At 41.0% G+C, this 27,218-nt stretch overlaps 1 protein-coding gene across 1 annotated transcript in view; it reads left to right on the top strand.

The window, feature by feature from the left end:
* Positions 1-27,218, top strand: part of PUM1 (pumilio RNA binding family member 1) — a 154,721-nt gene that overhangs the window by 54,062 nt on the left and 73,441 nt on the right. The window contains 4 exon segments of the mRNA XM_062190831.1: positions 10,686-10,794; positions 11,747-11,899; positions 11,902-11,924; positions 25,273-25,439. Coding sequence (XP_062046815.1) covers positions 10,686-10,794; positions 11,747-11,899; positions 11,902-11,924; positions 25,273-25,439 — 452 coding nt within the window.

The following is a 27,218-nucleotide window of genomic DNA, read 5'->3' as shown; positions in this document are numbered from 1 at the left end:
TCACTCCCTAAATGGCCACAGTGGACGGGGCTGGGCTAGGCCAAAGCCTGAAGTCAGAGCTTCATCTTGATCTCTGACATGAGTGCAGGGACTCAAGCACTTGGACCATTTTCCACTGCTTTCCCAGGCACATTAGCAGGGAGCTGGATCTGAAGTCAAGCAACTGGGACTCAAACTGGAGCCCATATAGAATGCCAGCATTGCAGGCGGTGGCTCTCACTTGTCATTTTTAAAAAGCAGTATGTTAGAATTCAACCAAAATAAATATTTATAAGAAGTTATTTATTTATTTTTTTTACAGAGTGGACAGTGAGAGAGAGAGACAGAGAGAAAGGTCTTCCTTTGCCGTTGGTTCACCCCCCAATGGCGCTGCGGCCGGCGCACTGCGCTGATCCGAAGCCAAGAGCCAGGTGCTTCCTCCTGGTCTCCCATGCGGGTGCAGGGCCCAAGCACTGCACTCCCGGGCCACAGCAGAGAGCTGGACTGGAAGAGGAGCAACCAGGACAGAATCCGGTGTCTCAACTGGGACTAGAACCCGGTGTGCCGGCGGAGGATGAGCCTATTGAGCCACAGCGCCGGCCTATAAGAGGTTATTATTATGGAAATTTGTTTTTAGTAATAACCATTTGCCATAATAAAAATATAAAGCAGTAATTACTATATACCAAATTTAAATGACATCTAATTAAGAAATATGAAAAAATCACGGCAGCTTTTGTCATTTGAATTAAACAAAATGAAAATATTTTAACATTTAAAGATTATCTTTATACCCAAGTATACATTACCTGGTTAAGAATGCCAGATACTTCCTTAATGAGTAGATACTTAAATGGGAAGAGAGGATTTGGTAGATCATATTTCTTTTCTTTTTTCTTTTTTAAAGATTTTTAAAATTTAATTTAAAATCTGAGTGTAGAGAAAGAGATACATTATCTGCAGGTTCACTTCCCAAATGGCCAGGCCAAAGCCAGGAGCTTGGAACTCCATCTGGGTCTCCCATGTGAGTGGCAGGGTCTCAAGTACTTGGGCTATTACTGCTTTCCCAGGTGCATTAGCAAGGAGCTGCATGGGGAAGTGAAGCAGGGAACTCAAACTGGTGCTCTGATGTTGGAGGCCAGTGTTGCAAGTGGTAGCTTACCCCACCGTGCCACAATGCTGGCCCTAAATATATTTCTTAGCTGAAAGAGAAGATGAAAACTTAACACGAGATCTTTGCACAAGACACAAGAGAGAGATATCTTCCACCCACTGGCTCACTCCCCAAATGCCCATAACATCCAGGGCTGGGCCAGGCCAATACCAAGAGCTTGGAACTTCATCTGGGCCTCCCATGTGGGTGGCAGGGAACCAAGTACTTGAGGCATCACCTACTGCCTTTCAGGCTCATTACCAGGAAGCTAGATCAGAAGCAGATGCAGGACTCGGTGTGGGACACTCTTTGTGGAATATGGTTGTCCCAAGGAGTAGCACCAATCCACTCTGACAAAGTCTACACTTTGATTATTTTTAACTTAAAATACTTGGCTTGAGGTAGTAGCACTTGGAGTAGTGGTTAAGAATCTGCTTGGGACACCTGCATGTCATATCTGAATGCCTGGTTCATGCCCTGCTCCTCTGCTTCTGAGCCAGCTCCCTAATAATTCATATCCTGGGAAGCAGCAAAGCAAGGCTCAAGTATTTGGGTCCCTGTAACCCATGTGAGAGACCTGGATCCATATCCAGTCTCCTGGTTTTCACTGATTCCATTCCTGACTGTTAGAGGCATTTGGGGAGTGAACCAAGGGCTGAAAGATCAATGCCTGTCTGTCTTCATCTTTGTCTTTTAAAATAGGTGAAAAGTTGACATGTAGCACACCATGAAATTTTTTAAAGAGATTTATTAAACTTTTATTTATTAAAAATTAATAGATTTATTTAAAGTTCCAGAGAGAGAAGGGGACATACAGAAATATTTTTCATCTGCTGGTCTACTCCCCAAATTGCCGCAACAGCCAGGGCTGGTCCAGGCTGAAGCCAGGAGACAGGAACTTCTTCCAGATCTCCCTCGTTGGGTACTTGGGCCATCTTCCACTGCTTTCCCAGGCACAAAGTGGGGAGCTGGATTGAAAGTGGAACAGCCGAGATGTGAACTGGCTCCCATATGTGATGATGGCATTGCAGGTGGCACCTTTGCTTGCTGTGCCACAATGCTGGCTCCTAAACATATTTTTTATTAATTTTTTTTTTTTTTAATTTGAGAAAGAGTACCCTTGAGTTGTACCCAATCCTCTGGTTCACTATTCAAATGCCTTTAACAGCTGGAGCTAGGTGGCTTACCCAGCTGAAGCCAAAAGTCAGGACTGCAGTCCGGGTCTCTCATTGGTGGCATTGTGCCATCTTCTGTTGCTTTCCCAACCGCATTAGCAGAGAGCTTGATTGAAAGCATAAGAACTAGTACTGGAACCAGTACTCTGATACAGAATGTGGGCATCCCAATGGGTGCTGAATCTGGTAGACCATAATGCCAGCTCCCTTGTAAACCTTAAAAAATTTTTATTTGAGGGGCCGGCACTGTGGCATAGTGGGTAAAGCCAGCACCTGCATATGGGCGCCGGTTTGAGTCCTGGCTGCTCCATTTCTGATCCAGCTCTTTGCTATGTCCTGGAAAAGCAGTGGAAGATGGCCCAAGTGCTTGGGCACCTTCACCCATGTGGGAAGACCCAGAGGAAGCAGACATCTGGGGAGTGAGCCAGCAGATGGAAGACCTCTCTCTCTCTCTCTCTCTACCTCTCCTTCTCTGTGTAACTCTTTCGAATAAATAAATAAATCTTTAAAAAGAGATTTATTTGAGAAGCAGAGAAACATACAGAGCTCCTGTGTGCTACATCACTCTCCAAATGCCACAGTATCTGTGACTGAAGCTGGCTTCTTGGAATGCTGTGCAGGTCTCCTGCCTTGGTAGGAGGAATTCAATTACATGAGCCATCACCTCTGCCTTCCCCAGGGTCTACATTCTCATGCAGGAAGCTGGAATTGGGCTGAAGAGGGGAAACCCAGGCATTTTGATGTAGGATCAGGGCATCTTAACTGCCAGTCTTACAGACACACTTTGAATGTAGAATTTTCTTAAAATTCAAAAAAAAATTTTTATTGAAAGGCAAAGAGAAAAAGAGACAAAGAGACAAAAAGAAGGAGTGGAGTAGTTTTCTATATGCTGGTTCATTCCCCAAATGCATGCAGCAGCCAGAACTGAGTCAGGTTGAAGCCAGGAGCCTGGAACTCAGTCCAGTTCTCCTCCTCAGATTGCAGAGACCCAACTACTTGAGCCATCATCTGCCTCACAGGGTACACATTAGCAGGAAACTGGAGCTGGAAGTAGAGGTTAGACCTGATCCACATGGATTCCAGGGTGGGATGTGAGTATCCCAAACAGGGTCTTAACTGCTCTTTCAACCTTCCCACCTCACTGAAGTTTTTTGTTGTTGTTATTGAAGTAAATTCTCAAGAAATTCTTGAGAAATGCATATATATTTTTTTCTGAGGCTCCTTCCAAAAGAATTTTGCTAGCAAAGAATAGGTGGAGTTATCTTTTTTTAAAGCACTTTGAAGGGTATTGACTTATACTTATTTTTTATAATTTGTTTATTTGAAAGAGTTACAGGGAGGCAGAGGTTTGGAGAGAGAGAGAGAGAGAGAGAGAGAGAGAGAGAGAGAGGTCTTCCACCTGCTGTTTCATTCTCTAAATGGCCACAACAGCCAGAGCTGGGCTGATCAGGAGCCATGAGCTTCCTCTGGTTCCCACATGGGTGCAGGGTCCCAAGCACTTGGGCCATCTTCCACTGCTTTTCCAGACCATAGCAGAGAGCTGGTTCAGAAGTGGAGTAGCTGGGACTCAAACCGGTGCCCATATGGGATGCTGGCACTGCAGGTGGCGGCTTTACCCACTGTGCCACAGTGCTGGCCCCTGACTTACCCTTTAAAAAAAAAAAAAAAGATTTATTTAAAAGGCAGAGAGAGAGGGAGAGAGAAAGAGAGGGATTTTTCATCTGCTGATTCACTCCCCAAATGGCTGCAAATAGCCAGGACTTAGCCTGACTGAAGCTAGGAGCCAGGAGCTTGTTTCGGTTTCTCATGTAGGTGCAGGGACACAAGCACTTGGACCAGTTGCATTATCAGGGAGCTGGATTGGAAATGCAGTGCCTATATGGGATGGTGGCACTACAGGCTTTGGCTTTAACTTGCTGAGCCATAGTTCCAACCCCTTGACTTTCACTTTTGACAGGGCAAATCTTTTGTGTAAAGCTTTAGTAGTAACAATATCATTGTAGTTCATTGTATTTATGAAAGCTCTCTAACTTCAGCCACACTGTTTCATTTCAGTCAGTTTAGAAAAGTCCTTTCCCTGGATTGTTAGTTTCTTCTGTTGTAATAAGAGAATGATGAAAAAATGCACTCAGACATTTAATTTCTGCTCTGATAGGAAGCTCTCTATGGGATGCATAATTAATTATCTAATATTTTATTTTTCTTTAGTACAGAGGAGTTGTTAGAATGCCCATTCAGTGTTATCACTATTGGAAAACCTCACTGTACTTCTCTACGAGAAATACTAATGGTGATATGGTCAAACAAATGCAGCCCTTAAATCATCTCGTTTCTTTGTGGTTTCTGCAAAGCTATAATTGTGGTTCTTGAAGCGTTTAGTTGGGGCTGTTAATTTTATGACATTCCTACTAAAATGACTTGGGTGATGTGCTCACTGTGGCTGCCTAGTGCATGGGAGCATTTTATAGGCAAACCGTATTGTGAGATCTTGGGTAACTCCTTTACTCTTAAAGAAGGGTTGGAACTGACTCCTTGTGATTACTGTGAGTTAGCGTTGTACTCCATCTTGACTTCATTTAATGTCACAGCAGTTCATTTCCTGGGTGAGAAAGTAGTGAAGGCTTGAATGCACACAGTTTTTGTTTTTGTTTTTTTTTAAATTTATTTATTTGTTTGAAAATTAGAGAGAGAGAGGGGGGTCTTCATCCACTGGTTTACTCCCTAATTGACCACAGCAGCCGGAGCTGTGTCAATCCGAAGCCAGGAGCCAGGAGTTTTTTTCTGGATCTCCCATGAGGTGCAGGGCCATCTTCTCCTGCTTTCCCAGGTCATAGCAGAGAGCTGGATTGGAAGTGAAACAGCCAGGACTTGAACCAGCGCCCATATGGGATGTTGGCACTGCAGGCAGTGGCTTCACCCGCTATGCTACAGCACTGGCCCTTCAACTCAGCTTTTTAAGCCAGTGCTTAATTTCAGTTGTGTTCTCCAGAAGCCTCTTGAATATGCTTACTTACTCCCCCCCCCCCAAACCCATGGTTCAGGGTGGGATAAATAGTGTGTGCTTTTTGTACCAAAGATTTGATAATAGATGTTAGTAGGAGTCCCATTTAATGGGGCATTATGAGGAAAAGGACAAGATCCTTTGTGTTGCTGGGAATGGCAGGACCTTCCAAACTCTGGTTCTCAGTTGCAGGTTTTCATGAAGACCCCTGCTATTGATTCTGAGCTGATTGGATTACTGGATTGGCTCACACTGGCTAAAACCACAGAAACTAATGTGTTAAGAGAAATAGCTCTCCTGTGGACAAGGTAATTGTGTTTGGTGGTCAGCATCCCTGGGTATAGGAAGAAGTCAGTTCTCCTAAGAAAGTTGCTTGGTAAAAGCAGAGCCAAGGAAATTAAATGTTTGTTGTGTCTGCTGTAATCAAGCTACTGTCTAGCCTGGTGTATTAGTTGCTTTTATAGGGATGGACTTTTCATCATTTACCCTCTCCCTCAACAACCAACTGAATTAATACTGCCTCAATTAGATTCTCTGAGTTTCCCTTGCTTTTGTTGGACCAATTTCTAATTCCCATTATCTTTCTTTACTATTGTCATCTTTTAATCCTCTTATGGCCTAAACTGACTTTTGAGTGAACTTTGTATAACTCTACTGTGATCTGTTGTTTTTGCCCCTGTCAGAAAACAGTATTTATTTCCAAGTTTTGGATGGGGTAAGTTGGAACTTTCTGTTTACACTAGTTCCTTTCTGATGGTTGAATTTAGATGTAGTTTACTTGAATGTTTTCACAACTGCTGGTCTTTATGCTAGGGGTTTGGAGCCAAGATGTTATAGCTAGTGCTCTGGATGACGTTGCTTTCAGGGGCATACTGTTGCATATGAAACAGTCCTTGGGTAACATATCATCTGTTTTCTAATGCAGTAGTTTCTAGCCTTTTTTTTTTTTTTAAACAGGATCATATTTGAAAATTAGACATCTTTGAGTTGACCCTTGAAAATAAGTGATTGCAACTAATCTTTCATAAGTTTAAACATGTCCCAGTTGAATTCTGCAGAGTATAAAAAGCTGGTCATTTTGGCTTTAAGAGAAAGTCAATTACCTTTTTCCAAATTCAAAAAGCATTTTACTTTCAACTCTTGAATTTCAAGATTAGAAATTTGACAGTGCTTTGTGAAAAAAAATCTTTTTTTTTTTTTTAAGATTTATATATTTATTTGAAAGGCAGAGTTACAGAGAGGTAGAGAGAGAGAGAGAGAGAGAGAGGGAGAGGGAGGGAGGGAGGGAGGGAAGAAGAGAGAGGGAGAGAGAGGGAGAGAGAGGGAGAGGGAGGTCTTCCATCCACTGGTTTACTTGCCAGACAGCCACAACAGCTGGAACTGCGTCGATCTGAAGCCAGGAGCGTCTTCTTGGTCTTTCATACAGGTGCAGGGGCCCAAGGACTTGGGCTGTCTTGTGCTTTTCCAGGCCATAGCAGAGAGCTGGATTGGAAGCAAACACTGCAGGCAGTGGCTTTACCTGTGCTATGCCACAGCACCAGCCCCCTGAGTAAATGTTTTGAATATATGAAGACACTTTAACATACTCACAGTTGTATTAATTAACTCTTGTTAGGTCATAAAATGACATTATATGATGATTTAAAAAATTTTTTTTATTTTATTAGAAAGGCAGAAAGAGAGATCAATCTTCCACCTGCTGGTTCACTCCTCAAATATCCCCAACATCCGGGAGCCTGGATCTCCATCTAGTCTCTCTTGTGGGTGGCTGGAACCTAAGTACATCATCTGTTGCTTCTCAGATTGCTCATTAGCAGGAAGCTGGATATAAAGCCAATAGCTAGAACTTGAACTCAGGCACTCTGACACAGGACATGGACCTCCCAAGTGGCAACCTCACTTTTGCAGTAGCATCACAGTTTTTAGGTCAGAAACCCAAGCATGGTTTTGTTAAGGGTCCCTCACAAACGGTGTTCAAGATTTTAGCTAGGGCTACATTCATTTTAGAACTTGACTGTGGAAACAGTTGGCTTCCACAGGCTCACTTATAGCTAATGACAGGATCTAGTTTTTGCACATTGTTAGATTGAGGTTCTTGTTCCTAATGAACTGTTGTCCAGAAATCTCTCTCATTTCATGCCATGTGGACCTCTCCACAGGAAGGCTCACATCGTAGCCTCTGTCTTCTTCAGAGTGAACAAACAAGAGGTCATGAGAGAAGAATGTAAGATAGAAATCAGTCTTTTATAACATCCCCTCTACTTATCTTGTGTTACTTATTAGAACCAAGTCAGTAGACCAGCCCTCAGGCAACGGAGGGGATTTAGGCTTTTAGAAGTCATTTCAGATGCTGCTCTCCACAATAATCAAGGAATGTTAGGTGAATTTGTTTTAGGAAAGAGAAATGTTAGGTTCTGTGTAAGACCCAGAGACTCCAAGAGCTTTGCTTAGCTTCCTTCTGTCTCTGCCAACATACCTTGGTTCGGTCTTTTGCTTTCATCCCAATTTGCAGAGTCTCCTTGCAACTCAACCCCCAATGCGCCCCACCTCCCATGCTGCCACCCTTCTCACCCACCTCTTTCTTTATCTCTTCCAAACTTGCTTTTTCAGTCGCTGCTGTTTTTGGTGATAGTAGTCAATTGAATAAGCATGTGAAGTTTGCTTTTAAGGCAGCTGCTCCTAACTCTCTGTTTATGATTTATATTTATATTGATTGTACTAGTGGGAGAAACAGTTGCCTGTTGGTATCTAACCTAGAGACTTGAGCTTTCTGTTGTGTATTCATTAGAGACTGTTGCAGCTGGTATTACTTTGAAGGAGAGTTTCCCCCTTATTAGTACTTTGCTTCATGTGTGTTGTGTTGTTGGAAAATTTAGCTGGGAAGCAACCTACTGCTGGCCTCGCATATTGTGACAATCTGGCAAGCTGTAGTGAAAGATGACAACATCTCAGAAGTCATTAAAAAACGGATCTATTTATTTTCATCTGCTCCATTTCTCAAATGCCTGCAACAGCCAGGGCTGGGCCAGTCTGAAACCAAGAGCCAGGAATTCCACTCAGGTCTCCATATGGGTAACAAGGGCCAGAAGTGCTAGGAGCATCATCCATTGCCTTCCAGCATGCGTCGGCAGGAAGCTGGATCAGAAGTGGAGCAGCTGAGATTGGAGCTGGTACTCTGATATGGGATGCAGGTGTCTTGAGCAGCTTTACCTGCTGCACCACAACACCTCTCCCTAGAAGTCATTTTTGAAGCCTTGAGCTCAAGGCTGCTCCTTTCAGTAAGCACTTCGACAATTTTTGAATCTGTATTTGCATATAGAGGCTAGTAGTTTTAGAAGCTGTTCCCTGAGTTTTCAGCAAAGATTTCCAAGTTTCTGTAAAGGGTGAATGTTCAAAAATTAAAGAACAAGAATAGTTTTAATCATGTAGAACTCTTTATGTTACGTAGAACGTAAATAAACAAACTGAGGAGCCCCTGGTGTTGACATTGTTTCCTCTGGTATGCAGAGAGGTAGTGGATTTGGGCTCCCTACAAAATAGAAGAGAAAATTTAGAATGTTAGTTGGAAAAGGTACAACCAAAAGAGAAAGAAACCCTACTTGTGTAATCTTTGGAGAGTGAGTTTTTGAGACAAGAGTAAAGAGAAGTTTAACATAGAATTCTTGAATTGTTCTTACACAGTTTACATTAATTTGCAGTCTCCCTTCTATAACCTGACAGCTGTTGTGCCTAGGTGTGATGTTGCTGAATACATTTATTGAGAACCTACTTTGTGGCAGACATTGTGCTAGACACTTATCCCTAATGTTTTTAATCATCACGAAGAATTTCCTTAATCAGTAAAAATGAGAATGAGGCCCAGGATAGTTCAGTAGTATTTCCTATACCAAATCACAGTTCTGTAGGCCAGTGCTGCCTGGCTCTGTTTCTCAGCTTTGATCTGGGCTCTCTTTTTACCCTCTTTGCTCCTTCCCCTCCTCTTTGGTCTCCATCCCCCTTCCTTTCACTCCCCTTTTCCAATCTCCTCAAGTTAACAGACCCCAGGAACATACTGGGAATTGACTGCCTCTTGCACCTGCTCATCTTCAAGGAAATTTAGGCATCAGTGCAGTGAAATATCTGACCAAAATGTATCTTTTTATCATGACCTTGTTTGATTAGAAAATAACAAATTAGATGCTGAACAGAAAGTTGTATGGGAAACTACTTTGATCCACGTAGAAACCCCATGTCTATGAGACCGATTTGTAAGGCTTTTTAAGGGCAGATTAAAATTATGCTAAGAAACTCAGAAATTAGATTTGGAAAGTCAGTATTTGTTTTGGTGGGGCAAAGATGAGTTATTTTCCCATTATCGTAGGGTTGTACATTATAAATTGAAATGTTAAACCTTTAATTTTGAGGAGGAGAACAAATACTTTTTCCTTTCTAGTTTAATCATTTCAAGAAATTCAGCACTTCAGTGTCCCTTTTTATACTCAAAAACAGTGGTTAAATTCTATCTCAAACTTTTGTTCTTTGTATGAATAATAGCATTTGAAAAGAAACATAAAAGTAAGATATTTCAGTGAGTGAAGCTGGTGACTGAAACCAAGAGTGATGGGATTTGAGTAGAATCTTACTTTGTGACCCTGCTCACTAATGCTTTGATCTTGTGTAAAACTACTGTTTTGCCTGAAGGGTCTTATGTATTTCTTTGGTTTAAGCTAGTATAAGGCTCTCATTGGGTTAAGGCTGATGATGTCTGAGTTTCTAGGAAGTATGGAATGATATATGAACTTTAAAGGCATTTCCTAATATTTCTTAAATTAATGAATATTTGGAGATTTTATTTTACCTCTATTAAAAGGGGAATGCCCTTTCTGTCTTTCCAAAATCATAGAAAATCATAGTTAGCAGAGTCTCTGTGTATAAATGTAGTGAATTTTGCCTCTAGTATTCCCTAGTTGGATTTATAGCTGGGTTCAAGCTCCAGCTTGAGTAATTTTGTGTAATGTAGGCAGAACTATTTAATGGTCTAGGTACTGTTTTTCAACAGGAATCCTCTTTAGTGCAAGTTGTTATTTTAACAGGACCAATACAGTTCCTTTCACTCCTCCTAAAAAACCTTGGCATGTGATAAATGAATATTTCTAGATATTTAAGCTGAGTCTTTATTGTATGACTTGATCAGTGTTCCCACTTTGCCTTAGGCCACTCTGTGACTTTTACCAAATGTACAGTAGTATTCAGACCACAGCTGTGTACTCAGCACTTTGATTAAAGACCTTCAGGGCAAATGAGCATCTTCAGTACCCTTGTCTAAAAGAAAGTATTGACTGCTGTACTTTCATCCTTTATGAATTCTTTAAAAGCATCTATTATTTTTAATTTGCAGCAGCTCTTGCCAGGTAAAAAGTTTTGGGAAACAGATGAATCCAGCAAAGATGGACCAAAAGGAATATTCCTGGGTGATCAATGGCGAGACAGTGCCTGGGGAACATCAGGTAATCTAGATCTAGCATCTGTACTGTGATTTATGCCTGTCTTAGAGCTCCTTTCCTCAGCAGTTGGCAATCATGAATTTTACATCAGTGACATGAGCATGTCAAGCAATGTCCTGTTTTGTAGTATAACTGCCATTAAGGAGCTTATATGATGTAATTTATTAAACATAATTCACACAAAAGCAAATCTTCAGTATTTTTCAAAGTGCTAGCCATAGAGGAATGGTCGAGTTGAATTGACCATGATTTCAGCTGTAACTTCTTGTTTTGTACTGCTGTCAGCACACATGGGATTAGAAAATCCAATCCATGCCTACCATTTGAAGTTCATGTTTCTTTTTTTCCCATTGCCCTTGTGTACCGTGTTTGGGATGATCTGTCTGTAAATGTGCCAGATGAGGTCACTGGGCACAGACATTCTTCTGATAGACTGTCCCTGAAGAAGGATGCACAGAAGTTGTAGAGGCAGACATACCTGAGAGCAGAAGGAAGTGACAGACAGAAAGGAGACAGAAAACCCCAAAACTGATGTGCTGTGGTATAGCACAATGTAAGAATGAAACTCATGACAATAGCAAGTCATCAGATCAAATTATGTTGTTCTTAAAAAGGGCAGTAAAATAATATTTTAGTAATATTTTCATACCAGTAAGATGTATTAAAAAGAAATTCTGCTACCTGAAAGAATTAAATATTAACTTACCCCCTTATTTAGGTAAATCAACTACATGAACTTCTGTGTTCCTCTACTATTCTGGATAAAAGGGGAGCATGTACCATTTCCTTAACGTATATACAATATCATATTTAGTGAAAGATAAAATAGCAGGTTTCAGCTCAACAACCATGGCAGGTTTCCTGATTCCGAGTCATTGATTTGCCCATGAGATATCACTCATGATTTGTTTAGCCTCTGGCTGCACTGTATCATGCTTGTGTATCTTTTTTGTAGATCATTCAGTTTCCCAGCCAATCATGGTGCAGAGAAGACCTGGTCAGAGTTTCCATGTGAACAGTGAGGTCAATTCTGTACTGTCCCCACGATCGGAGAGTGGGGGACTAGGCGTTAGCATGGTGGAGTATGTATTGAGCTCATCCCCGGGCGATTCTGTCTAAGAAAAGGAGGATTTGTAAGTTGGTTTGAGGAACTTGTTCCTATCTCTCTTTTTTTCCCCTAAAGCAAAACATGCTTGTTTAGTTTTCTTAGATGCTCAAAGTGCTAATTATAGGGTATTTTAAAAGGACTTTTATTACAGAGTTTAGCAAATATTGTAGAAGATATGAACTAAATTTTTCAAAAATAAATCATGTTTTGGGGGGACACACTGATAATAATGAGGTAAGAACCAAATTCTAGATTTTAGTTCACTGTCTACCAAAAGATACCATTTTTAGGTTAAAATAGAAACAGTAACAAAAACACCCCCCCCCCAAAAAAAAAAAAAAAAAAAGAAAGGGGGAGAGGGAATTTTCAAAAGAAAGCTGAAGCTGAATCAGTCGGTAAGGAATTCCACATCTGAGAGTGGTGGTTTGTCAGTATCCCAGGAATCTGAAACGGACCCGATACGCGAGGTCATTCTTGTTTTACTGGCTAGGTTTAAATTACAGAATCATCTTTGACCCTCCGTGTACAGCTTGCTTTCTCACACCTGGCAGTCAGGAAATTGGAAGTCTTGTTAGTTCTTTATCTGAAGGTTTTTTTTTTTTTTTTTTTTTTTTTTTAAATCACACCACTGACTTCTCTGATCCTGAATGGGAGTCAAAAGGATTCTCTGTCTGCAGCCGCTGCCTTTCTGAGTCTTAAGCAGTCTTCCACAGCATCTTTGGTGACTTTCTCGAAACTGTTTCTTTATATCATCAGCTTTCTAGATGTAGAAGTCTTAAGATCGATTTCCATTTAAATCTTCTAATTTTTTTATTCTTTGTTTTATTGTATTCCATATCACAGCTGGGATGGCCATGAGATATGTCTTCCCTCTTTTCCTCCTTTCTCAGCTTTGTATGTTTTCAAAGCCTTTTCTCCATTAGGTCATTTTGTGCTAATACCATCTGTGATTGATCAGTTAAGAAACACTCTTTCCTCAAATCATTTTGCCTCTATAACTCTATCTTCTAGTTTTTGTTGCTTAATATTTTTATCCATATATCTGTTGCTTGGTATCAGAGATTCGGTTCTGTTTTACCTATTCCACTTACAACTTACTAGAGTAACAGTATTTGATTTTTGATGCAGTTTCTACAAGTATCAAGTATGGTTTTTGAGTACTAGCCATTCTTAAGCTGACCTGATTGCTTCTGGGTTTTTTTGAACCTATAAAGACTTAGGTTGAGTCTAATGGCTTGTGGAACAGATAAAAAGTGGCTTCTTTTATTTGAACCTCCTCTAGGGGCTGCTTGGGAAGAACAAGATCTACCCTTCTGAAAGTGAAGAATAGAACCAGGGCAAATTATCATTTGCCTGTTGTCTCATGGGAAGAATGAGGTCACTTCTCTTTTGTTTACCCTATCCCCAGTTTACCTCTTTCTGTCCCTACTTTATAAGCAGAGGTTCCTCAGAGGAAGTACTGCCTTTTAAATACTGCCTATAAATTTCAGTTGTTTACTAGAGCAGAAAAGTTAGTATTTTGTGATAATAAGGTACTGGTGTGATGAACTGGAGTCTGTGTGGCTGTGACTGTGAATTCCCTGCTATGTGTGAGACTAGTTGCTAGTTTTGTGCATTAGCCAGAAGCGTATGCCTAGATTACCATGAAGCTTCTAGAAGGTAGAATAAATCATTGGAATTAGAAGAAAGATGGTGGGACTGAGTTGTTAATATTTTTTGCCAATATTTTCCTCTTTTATTTTTAAAACTGTTATTTTTATTTGGTTGAGAGTCAGAGAAACAAAGAATGTGGGAAAGAAATCTCCCATTCTTTGGCTCACTCTCCAAGTGCCTGTAACAGCTAGGGCTGGATGAAGCTGAAGCTGGGAGCCTGGAACTCAGTCTGGGTCTCACACATAGGTGGCAGGGTCCCATGTATATACGTTTCTGAGGATGTGCATCAGCAGGAAGTTGGAATTAGGAGTGGTGCTTGGACAAGAACCCAGGCTCATGGGGGATATCAGTATCTCAAGCAATATCTTAACAAAGCCAATTGCTTGCCCCATTTTCCTCTTTTTGAAAAATCATTTAATTGGACAATTATTTTTATGACAAGCTGTGTATTTTTATTTGATTTTTGTAAAGATTTGAGATACTGGAGATTTTTTTAGCTCTTTTACAGTGTCATGACCAAAGCAGGATAAGACATCAGAATAGAGGAGGTCAGAAAATTAGATTCTCTAACAATCAGATAACTTACCAAACTTCTGAAGTATATACAAAGATAAATGAAAAGTTCTCCAAAGCTGTTTTCCAGCTTCTTCTCAGAAGGACAGTTGTGGGTAGTGAAAGGTTGGCTTACATTTTGACTTGAGATACAACCATAGTGTGATAAGGAGAGCTGATCAGTGACATCAGGCCACTCACTATGTTGGCATATACAGGCTCTTGGGGCACAGAGCCCCTAGAATCAAGGTACTGGTTAGCAGCAGCTTCAGCCTGCTGAGCTTATAGCTAACCTAGCTCTGCAGTACTTGATGGTTAGGGTGACATCTGACCAAAGCTGTGGTTTAGGGAACATTATGGTTATGATATGTATGCATCTTTCTGAAAAAGATGAACTTTTAATGTTTTTTAAGTCTAGGTTCATTATTCAATATGTTGAGTTCAGAGAAAAGGGGTGATCTGATATATCCTAGATACTTGCTATGAAGACCGTTTTTGCTAGGTTGTGGATAAGGATACTCAAATATTTTATTTATTGGACGACTACACCAATATCACCTCTAGTAAGCTGCATCATCTCTGCTAGCAATGATTGTAGACCTCAAAGAAAGTATTAAGAGGCCATTCCCCCTCCTGACCGCTGATAATCCAGACTGTAACTTGTCAATTAAAAATGGTTCAGAACTAAAGAAGTCTCATTTTACAGTGATTTTTCCAGGTTATAGCTTGAATGAAAATATTTTGTCTAGCTTCCCTGAGCCTTCCTGAGTTCATTTTCATTCTACCAGTGGTCTCTTTAGCAGTTTTTCCTTCCGAGATAAGAGTATCTGCTTTTTTTTTTTTTTTTTAAGATTTTATTTATTTATTTGAGAGGTAGAGTTACAGACAGTGAGAGGGAGAGACAGAGAGAAAGGTCTTCCATCCACTGATTCACTCCCCAAATGACCGCAGCAGCCGGAGCTGCGCCGATCTGAAGCCAGGAGCCAGGTGCTTCTTCCTGGTCTCCCATGTGGGTGCAGGAGTCCAAGCATTTGGGCCATCTTGTACTGCTTTCTGAGGACATTTCAGAGAGCTGGATCAGAAGTGTAGCAGCCGGGACTAGAACCAGCACCCGTATGGGGTGCCGGCGCTGCAGGTGGAGGATTAACCTACTGCGCCACAGTGCCAGCCCCAAGAGTACTTTCAAACTGCAAAGAATCTGAACAACCTTATTTTTATAGTACTCACTGCATGTATTTGGTAGTAGTCCATATGAACCCTAGCCTATGGGCTAGCCACATTCAGATAAGAGAAAAACAGAATGCCAGTCAAAATCTTCTCTTCTTATATAATTTCTTTTTAATTTTTATGAAGACTTATTTATTTGAAAGTCAGATACACACACATGCACACACATACACACACATACACCGATAAAGAGAGACTCCATTGATTCACTCACTATACTCCCACAGCAGCCAGGGTTGGGCCAGACAGAAGCCAGGAACCAGGAACTCTACATGGGTCTCCATGTGGGTGGCTATAAGAATTTATTTTTATTTATTTGAAAGACAGTCATAGAGGTCTTCCATCTGCTAGTTCACTCCCCATATGGCTGTAACAGCTGGAGCTGTGCTGATCCAAAGCCAGGAGCCAGAATCTTCTTCTGGGTCTCCCATGTGGGTGCTGGGACCCATGGACTTAGGCCATTCTCCACTGTTTTCCCAGGCCATAGGAGAGCACTGGATGGCAAGTGGAGCAGCCAAGACTCAAACTGGCACCCATATGGGATGCCGGCACTGCAGGTAATGGCTTTACCACAGCGCCATCTCCTGTAACTGGAATTTGAACTGGGCACTATGATGTGAGATGTGGCATCACGAGCAGCAGCTTAATCTGTGCCGTATCACCTGACCTATGTATTTTTAAAGGGTTTATTTTTTTTTAGTTGAAAGGCAGAGTGATAGAGGAAGAGGAAAAGGAAGAGATAGAGATAGAGATAGAGAGAATGAGAGATAGAGGGAGAATGAGCCAAGGTTGGACCAGGTGAATGCTAGGAGTCCGGAGTTTTATCTGGATCTCCAATATGGGTGGCAGGAACCCAAGTACTTGGGTACATTAGCAGGAAGCTGGATTAGAAGCAGAGGCAAGACTTGATCCTAGGTGCTCTGGTATGGGATTTGGGTGTCCCAAGTGGTAGCTTACATATGAGCTGTTCATCATCTGCTCCATTTTATTTTTTTAAAAAGATTTATTTGCTTATTTGAAAGTCAGAGTTATACACAGAAGGAGAGGCAGAGAGAGAGAAAGGTCTTCTATCTGCTGGTTCACTCCCCAATTGGCCACAACGGCTGGAGCTGCACCGATCTGAAGCCAGGAGCTTCTCCTGGGTCTCCCACGCGGGGTCAGGGGCCCAAGCACTTGGGCCATCTTCTACTGCTTTCCTAGGCCATGGCAGAGAGGTAGATCAGAAGTGGAGGAGCTGGGACTCAAACTGGCACCCACATGAGATTCTGGCACTGCAGCCAGTGGCATTAGCTGCTACGGCCACAGCGCTGGCCCCTGCTCCATCTTATTTCCTCCCTCCCTCCCTCTCTCCCTCCTTTCCTTTCTCCCTTCCTCCCTTCCTCCCTTCCTCCCTCCCTCCCTCCCTCCTTTCCTTTCTCCCTTCCTCCCTCCCTCCCTCCCTCCCTCCCTCCCTCTCTCTCTCTCTCTCTCTCTCTCTCTCTTTCTTATTTTGACAGGCAGAGTTAGACAGTGAGAGAGACAGAGAGAAAGGTCTTCCTTCCGTTGGTTCACCCCCCAAATGGCTGCTATGGCCGATGGGCTGTGCTGATCTGAGGCCAGGAGCCAGGTGCTTCCTCCTGGTCTCCCATATGGGTGCAGGGCCCAAACACTTGGGCCATCCTCCACTGCCTTCCCGGGCCATAGCAGAGAGCTGGCCTGGAAGAGGAGCAACTGGGACAGAATCCAGCACCCCAACCAGGACTAGAATCCAGGCTGCCGGCACCACAGGCGGAGGATTAGCCCTAGTGAGCCGCAGCGCCGGCCATATTTCTGGTATTAGACATGTTCCCTCACCTACTGCACAATGCTTTAGAGTATTACAAAATCAGATGTAATTACTCTGTTTTTTTAAGATGTGAGTGAAATTGCCCAACTAAGGAACCTGATGCTGATCTTCTGAAAGATTCAAAATGAAGCCAGTCTAAGAGTGGATCACCTCTCTCTTGCTGGCTTATAGTCCCTAGGGAAATGAGAAGGGCACCCTAAACTTTGGGGGAAGACCATCCTAACTTTGCAGAAAAATTTTAAGAAAAGTAACTTGGGAAGGTCTTTCCATTTGTTCTGTAGACAATGCTGCTTTCCCTCCTGGTGGATGCATACACTCTCTTAGCAATTCATTTGGGTCTCTAAACTTGATGGATTTGCTTTTCTGTGCCCCATTATGTTGATTTTAGGTAAACATTGTTACTTTACTTTAATTGGTTTTTGTTTAAAAACTTTGGATAATATAACACAGATAGAAGTCAAGGAGTTGAGTCTCAACTGGACTTTAATGTCCTCACTTACAAAATAGGAATAATTATACCCAACAGAAGTTAATTTTAGTGGCTATGTAATATGAATGTTTTGTAAGTCTTGTTTCTCAGAGTCAGTGCACCCACCAGTAACATCAGCACCTCCTGGAAGATCCTTAGAAATCCCAGTCTCAGATGTTTCCTCAGAGCTGCTGAATCAAAACCTGTAGAATTGACAAGACTCTCTCCCCTACCCAGATGAAGTTTGAGAGGCACTGGTATAAGATGTAATTGGAAGATTAAATCATCAAGAGGCTGATAGAAGCTTGTGCAGGGTAGAGAGAGCCCTTTCCGATTTGGGCTTTGCTCACATTTGAAGTCTGTGCGCTCCTCTTTGGTTGGCAGTATTAAGCTTTTAGATACTGACTAGATAACCTAAAAAAAAAAATCATAGAAAGTTCTTTTTGGGGTCTCCATCTCTATAATAAACAAGTACCCTTCTCCATGTTGAAGTTGTGTTTTCTCCTTTTCTTGGTTAAAAACCTTTCTGCACATCAGGGATTGTGTGTTGATTATGTACACAGTGCCTTGTATAGACTGTTCTAAAAGTACTGCTTACTTTGGCACATTCAAATTGGGAGTCATATTGGGGTATTTCAAATGATAGATTATCACACTTTAATTGTCACTGTTGCCTTTTTAGTGGCATATAAAATATAGTCTGTGCTATAATTGATAGTACCTCAGATTCTAGGAAATGAGTAGTAGAGGTAGCTCGATTGTAAGCACAGACCTCAGAAAATCAGTCTGACAAAGGGTCTGATGAATACAACCAGAACAGTTTATTCCAGGATGAAAAATTGTTAAAATTGTCTATCAATTTTATGTCTTGGTGGGAGTGAGGATAGTTGTTTATGTGAAAAAGGCAATGGGAAAAATATGAAAATTGGATATAGTACTTAGAGTTTTTGATTTTTTGAAGAGAATTATAATTTCATGAATTGCTTTAATTGTTTAATTAATGAATTGTTTATCTATTCTGTCTTTTGGGTGGCTACTATCTCCATTAATTTATTGATGAGAGAAATGTGGCATAGAATTGAAGTGAGAGAACTAGATTCCAAAACTTTGTATCAATTTCAATTCTTAGTTATATTACTCTTTACTCTTCTATACTGGCCTGTTTATGACTTAGATCCCTAATAAAAGGATTTCTATTAATTATTAAGTTCAAATGAATATTTCACATGGCTAGCATTTTCAAACTTTACTCATATATTTTACTATTTGAATTTTTTTGCTATTAGAGCTATAGCTTGATCTATATATGAATGGAAGTTGACAATTCGATTTTTTATCATTTTGTGAAAAACATAAGTGTGTGCAGGAGAAACTAATATTTTAGTCTGTTATTTTTGGATTCAGTATCAAGCAGGTACACAAAATATTCCTTTTTTAAAAAGAAAATTTCTAATTCCATGAAATGTCACTACTGCCATGTGAGGAGTGTTTTTCTGAGAACATTGCACTTGGAGGAGGAATTAAATTTGTTTTGACTTCACTCAGAATTCATAGATACATTCAGAAGTATTCCTACTTTGATTTGAGTCTTTGAAGGAAAATGAACCATGAGTGCATGGACTCTTATCCCAACCATGTGTTCTGCTTATCTGTTCTTTCCTGGGTTTTTGATAGTCAGCAATAGAGCATATTCCTCTACCTCTGTGCAGATCTGGCATCTATTAGACCTCCCCCTTGTTATTAAATATATATATAAATATAACTATATATATATATTTCAGAGAGAGGGAGAGGAGAGAGCTGTCAGAGCTGGGCTAGGCTGAAACTAGGAGCTGGGAACTCACCCAATTCCCAGGGTGCATATTAGCAGGAAGCTGGGATTAGGAACAGAGTTGGGACTTGAACCCAGGAATCTTGAAATGGGGTGGTGGGTATCCTAAGCAATGACTTAACCACCTGCCCCATTGGCATTTTTAATTAGGTTGTCCACTTAATATTTTTTTTTTTTGGACTTAAATTTTGAGCATTTCACTGAACTTGTATTTGAGCACTGTGGCTTTGAGTTAACATTCATCTAAAGGAAACCCATGATGAAAAGATGAAATAAAACTTTTCCATTCACATGGCTAATAGACTTCCAGTACTGTCATGTACTAGAAAAGATGTGACAAAAGAGCAAAATATAAACTTTGCCTTGCTGATTCTTATGTTGGACTTAGTTTAAACATTGGCTCTTAATAGTGGATGCCTATGAGAGCTGTTGAGACTTTTAATAACAAGCATGGGGTCCTCTGCAGACCAATTCAATGAGAATCTCCCTGGGTTGGGGAGGAGCACAGATACCTATAAATTAAAAAGAATTCTGTAGCCGGCGCCGCGGCTCACTAGGCTAATCCTCCGCCTTGCGGCGCCGGCACACCGGATTCTAGTCCCGGTCGGGGCACCGGATTCTGTCCCGGTTGCCCCTCTTCCAGGCCAGCTCTCTGCTGTGGCCAGGGAGTGCAGTGGAGGATGGCCCAAGTTCTTGGGCCCTGCACCCCATGGGAGACCAGGAGTAGCACCTGGCTCCTGCCATTGGAACAGCGCGGTGCGCTGGCCACAGCGCGCCTACTGCGGCGGCCATTGGAGGGTGAACCAACGGCAAAAGGAAGACCTTTCTCTCTGTCTCCCTCTACTGTCCACTCTGCCTGTCAAAAATTAAAAAAAAAAAAAATTCTGTGATATTCAACCCTAATTATAGAATTGCTGCATTATGAAAATGACAGTGTGGGAAGTTCATATCGAATGTATACTTGTATCTGAAAGTTAAACCCATTTGGTTGGTGGATTTAAGATTTTTTTTTAAATCTTTTTATTAAAGGTTCATTTTATTTATTCAAAAGAGTGAGGTGGGGGGGGGAGAGAAATCTTCCATCTGTGTGTTGACTCCCCAAATGACCACAATGGCCAGGACTGGACCAGGCTGAAGTCAGGAGCCAGGAGCTTTATCTGGGTATCCCACGTGAGTGCAGGGGCCCAAGTCTGCAGGGACTCAAATCAGCACCCATATGGGAAGCTGATGCCACAAGGCTATGTCCTAACATGTGTATTCTTTCATTGATCTTCATAACTACTATATATTAAGATTATCCCTATTTTTTAGATGAGAAAGCTAACGCTCAGATTTAATGATTTGTCTAAAGTCCTATAACCAGTATGTGTTGAAATAGAACCAGCAGTTGAAATAGAACATACAGGGGCCAGCACTGTGGCTCACTTGGTTAATCCTCCACCTGCGGCACCAGCATCCCATATGGGTGCCGGGTTCTAGTCCCGTTTTCTCCTCTTCCAGTCCAGCTCTCTGCTATGGCCCAGGAGGGCAGTGGAGGATGGCCCAGGTGCTTGGGCCCCTGCACTCGCATGGGAGACCAAGAAGAAGCACCTGGCTCCTGGCTTCAGATCGGTGCAGTGCTGGCCGTGGTATCCATTTGGGGAGTGAACCAATGGAAGGAAGACCTTTGTCTCTCTCTCTCACTGTCTATAACTCTACCAGTCAAATAAAAAAATATTAAAAAAAAAAAAAAAAGAAATAGAACATAGATTCTGTACCCTGGGCCAGTACTTTTTTATAGACAACATTGTTACTAATACCTTATCTTAAATAACTTAAAAAATGTAAAAACCTATAAAATTTAACAGCCCATTTATACCCTTCTTATGTTCTTTCTAAGGTCTTCATATTTCTAAGACATCTTTTTTTTTTTTTTTTTTAATCTGTAAATTTGAGAGAGACAAAGATCCCATCTATTGGTTACTCCCTAAATGCCTACAGTGGCTGGGGCTGGGCCCAGGCCATGGCCAAAGCCAGGAGCAGGGAACTAAATCCAGATCTCCCACCTGGGTGGCAAGAACCCAAGTGCTTGGATCATAACTGCTTACTCTTACTTTCTGCATTAGCAGGAAGTTGGAGTCAGAAGCCAGAGTTGGGCATCAAGCCAGGAAGCTGAATACTGAGACATGAGTGTCTCATCAGTGTCCCAACTGACCTGTTAACTGCTAGGCTGAATGCTTGCACCTGAGCTATCTTTTATTTATTTTTTAAAAATAATTTTATTATATTTATTGGAATGGCAGAGAGTGAGAGATAGAGAGCTTCCATCCTGTGTTATACTCACCAAATGCCCTGAACAACCCTTCGCTGGGGCTGAAGCCTGGAGCTGGGGACGCAGTTCAGTTCTCTTATGTGAGTGACAGGAACCCACTTACTTGACCCATCAACTGCTGCCTCCCAGAGTGCACATAAGCAAGAATCTGGGACTAGGAACTGGTACTATGATGTAGGTTATGATGTCTTAACAGTTAGGCCAAAAGGTGTCCCCAGTACCTACTAATTTATTATTTTATTTGTATGAGAGAGCTATCTTCCATCTACTTGTTCACTTCCAAATGCTTTCAATCTCAAGGGTTGAAGCCAGGAGCCTGGAACTCAATTGAGGTCTCCCATGGTGGTGGCATGGACTCTCCTACTATTGAGAGTGTGCATTAGCAGGAAGCTGTAAACAGAATGGGAGCCTAGATTCAAACCCAGGCATTTGGACATGGGATGCGCAAATGCTTTGTGATGTCTTCAACCACTGCATCTAGTTGACTGCACTACGTCCCCTCACTCATGTTATCTTTTAATAACAAACTTTTGGCCGGCGCGGTGGCTCAATAGGCTAATCCTCCGCCTTGTGGCACCGGCACACCGGGTTCTAGTCCTGGTTGGGGCACCGGATTCTGTCCCGGTTGCCCCTCTTCCAGGCCAGCTCTCTGCTATGGCCCGGGAGTGCAGTGGAGGATGGCCCAAGTACTCAGGCCCTGCACCCCATGGGAGACCAGGAGAAGCACCTGGCTCCTGCCATTGGATCAGCGCCGTGCACCTGCGCGCTCCGGCCTCGGCAGCCATTGGAGGGTGAACCAATGGCAAAGGAAGACCTTTCTCTCTCTCTCTCTCACTGTCCACTCTGCCTGTCAAAAAACAAACAAACAAACTTTTGATCTGATGCCCTCCTACTTGTGCTATGTGTGTAATTCAGAAGTTAGACATCCTACCAACCTATCGAGGGTCATCATTAGATCTACCGAGCATTCTCTAAGTGAAATGTTTCAGTGGCTTTTAACAGCCATCCATCACGAAGTAGAAGTGTCCCTGGATTTCCCACCCTCCAGTAGAAGGAATCTACTCTGGTACTGAGGCACTTATGGCTTTTTTAGAGTAGAAAATCAGGTAGTAGTATTTTGTTGTTGATAAATAGCCCATCCTAGGGAAATGTTTGGAAACTCTAGCCCTTTTTATTGTAAGTGAGAATGTAACTCTTAGTGGCCAAGTCTTCAGTCTAGACCAGCTAGCATGTGGATGGACTGAGCAGGCACATAGCAATCACTTGAAGGGATTCAAGTACTCACTGAATAAGAGAACATAGAGCATTGATTCACCTCTGTGTTCACTGAAGAAGAGAACACAGAGAATTGATTCGGCTAGTTACTATTTCCTGACACCAGTTTTCTTGCTTGTTTGTTGAAGCTTCCTGTTATTTCTTTATCTCTTTTCTTTCACATTTTTGCTTGCAGATCTTTTGAACCCTTTGTGAGAAATTGGAGCCCAAGATTCGGTTTGTAGAATTTTGGAAAATTCCTTAACTGTGGCAGAGGGATAAATGATCTTGTTTTGCTCTTTTGCTATTGACATTGTTTAGTGATTCAAGTAGAACTGATTATTATTTAGACCATGTTACCAGCTTCTAGGCTCTTACTTGATGATGGTAAGACAACAGGAACATACTTCTTTTTTTTTATCAGTTTAGTTTTCCAGGATTTTTTGGTCCTTATCAATTTTTTTCATCATGTCTATTGACCTTCTGTCAGGCAGTATATTCAGTGCTAGGATAAAAATTAACACATAGCTCCTGTCAGTTTTACCTTTGCAGTGTGGAGGAAACTATTGCCTCTGGATGTCTTGAAAGATCTTTTGGCTTTAGAGCCCTATTATATTTCCATCTCTCCTCTGGGATCGTGGTGTAGTGCTTAATTGGCTGTCATCCATTCCTTCTGAACTGTGCCTTAAGGATTGTCCTCTGGAAAGGCACATCTCAGTGGCTGCCAATGCTGCAGCCTTTCCAAGTTCTTTATTAAATGTGTGTGTTTTTTCATGTTATCCATGAAATCTTTCTTTTCCTCTGACACAGTTGAACAGATAATGGCTCTTAAAAGTAAAATGTAGCCAGTAAAACTGGTAGCCAGAATATCTAAGAATGTCAAAATCTCAGAATTATCTTTTCTGGGCCAATGATCTCTAAGCTGGTCCAAGAGCATCTCTTGGGTTTGCATCTACAGGCCTGCCCACTGTCAGTCTGATCATGACTGGGGATTTAATTCTCCCCTCATCCCTGACCCCTACCCCTCTGAAACTTGGTTTTAGTGACTGGAATCTCTGTGCAGCAGCTCTCATTTTCTGTGATTGGACCTTGCCCTTTACCAGGAGCTTTAATTTGGTCCATGTACCTTTTTTTTTTTCTTTTTCTTTTTCCATTCTTAGTCCAGGCACCAGTGGTGAGGAAAAGTAAGATTGCCTCCCTCTAATTTTGAATAAGAAAATTTACTTAATGCCTTTTGGTGTAAAGTTCTGCAACATGCTTTGTACCATGTCAAGTCACCATATGAAACCTTTTCTAATGGAAATGAAGGTACATTCACTTTGTATGTCCAGAGCTTGATTCAGGATGTTGAATTAAGAAGAGATAGACTTAATTTCTTTAGAAAACAGAACATAATCATGTCTGGCACCAGATCAATTCTTGTTGGCTCAGTGTTTCAGGCTTTTTAGTTTTGAAACACTGCATAGATAAATTCTGTTGCATCAGTGCTTCAATTTGATACATCCCTACTTACATATTAAGAATAATCTGCCTTGAAACAGGCAGTTGGTAGAACAGAGTAGATAAACAGTTCTAAGAGTATTTTGAGTGAAAGACTTCTTTAACTTGTTTTCAAACATTAAAAAAATAAAGTTAAGGGTCATTCATGAATTTTTGATGCTTAAGCTTTGAGTTTTATAGAATAGGGCTGGGGAAGGGGAGAAACAAATTGGCAGGGCATATACCCTAAGTTGAAACATAAGAATAATAGAGTTGAAATGATACCAGATCACATTTACCTTGATGTTTGCAATAAGGGAGGAAATTACATAGGACAGTGGTGATGCACAACTCCTTTATGGAGTTAACATAACTCTTTCCCTCTATACTATTAGCCACCATACTTGGATGTTATGAGGAGGCATGCTATTAAAATATAATAGACTTGAGAGTAGAGAAATATGATCAAGAGATACAATGTTGTGGCTAAGCTTTGGGTAGAAAGGAAAAAATTGGAGGGGGTTTGGTTTCATTGGGTATGTTAAGACTGTCCTAAACTCTGTAACATAAATGTATGTCTGTCTCCCCCATTTGGCAAGACTTTCTGCAGTGTTCTGCCTCTGTGTTGTTTTGTTAATTAGATTGTAATGTCTGAAAGGGCATGGACACAATCCTGTTCTAACAGCATCTAGTGTAGTCTGGTGTCCACCGTGGTTGCCCCACTCTTATTAGTTAATGATGGTTAGTGAAGCTGAAGCTATTTTTTAAACAGGGCCCAAGGGATGCAGACAGTGATGAAAACGACAAAGGTGAAAAGAAGAACAAGGGTACGTTTGAAGGAGATAAGCTAGGAGATTTGAAGGAGGAGGGTGATGTGATGGACAAGACCAATGGTTTACCAGTACAGAATGGGATTGATGCAGACGTCAAAGATTTTAGGTTTGTATGTTTTATGCTTCTGATTTTTCAATGTGGGCTATGGGTTTTTGTTTATTTTGATACCCCACCTATTTCCTTTTACATTCTCCCCATTTGCTTTTAAAGATTGGATCTGATATAGACCATGCCTCAAACATTGTATATTAATTGATAAGGTAGAATTTTCTAAGTGTTGCTGATGCCTGATTTTTTTTTTTTTTGCCAAAACTGTAGGTTTTGCATTTGTGTAGAGTTCTAGAATTTGGAGAATGATTCCATGAAGATTACTTCAGAGATTTTCAGATATAATCACATGGGATAGGGGCCTTAGTTCTTTTCCCAAGTTTCTCCCTAATCGCTCTGCTTGCATTAGAGAGCCCTGGTTACTAAGGAAGGTGTGTCCTATCCCTCTGGCATGTCAGAGGGAAAAGCAGGTGAGAACTTGTGCATTCTGCGTTTGAGTCTCATAAGCTCCTTTGAGATAGGGGGATTAGATATCATTTTCCTCATCGTAAAGAACCAGAGATTTAGCTTAAAGAACTTATTTTTAATTGTATACCTTCTATGGATGCTTCTCATGACTGGTCATAATTGTTTTGCAGGTTTTACCCTGTAATTTAATATACAGTATTTAAATCATGTGTATTTGTCTTTCCCAATATATAGGTATTTATGTATGTTGGCAACCTTTAGTTACTGTACATAATTTTTGAAAAGCTATGATACACAGATAATTTAATTTTGAATAATTTTAATGCCAGTCAAAAGCTAATATGTGTGCATATCCCCACCTCTTCTCTTACCAAAGCTACAATCAAAATGTATTTTTACATTATCATTGTAGTACAATGCCAGTTGTTTAGTATTCCTAATTTAATTTTTGTGCCTTGAATATGTAAAGATTTATAGTCTTTGGATGACATTTGAGTAAGAGAGTAACACTTACCTGAGGTCTTCCAGGTGAGTTCAGGGGGCCTCTCCATGAATCTCAAGTAGCCTGCAGCAGTATTTTGTGGTGTTTGGGGCCAGGTGATGGTGATGGTGATGATGATGGTGGTGGTGATGGTGATGGTGGTAGTGATGATGAGAGTAGGGTGTGTGTGTGAGACAGAGAAACAAATGCAACAATGTCTTTAATATGTAACAGCCACAGATTTCTTTTAGGGATAAAGGGCATTGAATGTAGATATAGGCAATACTTTTTTTTTTTTTTTTTTTTATTGTAATGTGTTATTTTAAGTCTGATTTTTGGATCAAATAATCCTGCAGCCTTTTTCCATGAAGGGGTGGTGTATCCTGGGTTACACAGAATGGTACTTATTTTTTCCTTGTCCCAGGATAATTATCAGTGTTGCTCTTTTTGCTCTTTGGATGTCCTGATTTTAATGATAAATTGTATCATCCAATTTTATCTCCTTAGCGCAGGCTTATATTTATGAAACTATTTGTACTATCTCAAAATGATCTGCTTCTTCTGGTTTCTTAGAAGTGGGAGATCATTTTAGCATTGGTCAGTAATAATAATATATAAAAATTTCTTATTAGAATCATTCTTGAGATGTGGAATTTTCCTTAAAAACTGACTTTTTCCATTGGTTCTAGAGTTAAAGAGTAGATACTGTCTTTGGGGACATATTTTTGCTACCTTCATTTTGGGATCTCATTTTTACTGGTACTGTAAGCAGTAATTTTTTTTTCTTTTCATTCAATGTCTTCAAATCTGGAACCCTTGGTAAAGGGATCATAAATTAAGTTATTGTAAATTATAATGTAAACTATAGGGGTGGGTTAGGTGGGAAG

The sequence above is a fragment of the Lepus europaeus genome, chromosome 5, assembly GCF_033115175.1.
Source record: "Lepus europaeus isolate LE1 chromosome 5, mLepTim1.pri, whole genome shotgun sequence".
In the NCBI taxonomy this organism is placed as follows: domain Eukaryota; kingdom Metazoa; phylum Chordata; class Mammalia; order Lagomorpha; family Leporidae; genus Lepus; species Lepus europaeus.
Note: the sequence above shows the minus strand (reverse complement) of the source record. Positions and strands in the feature narration are given on the sequence as shown.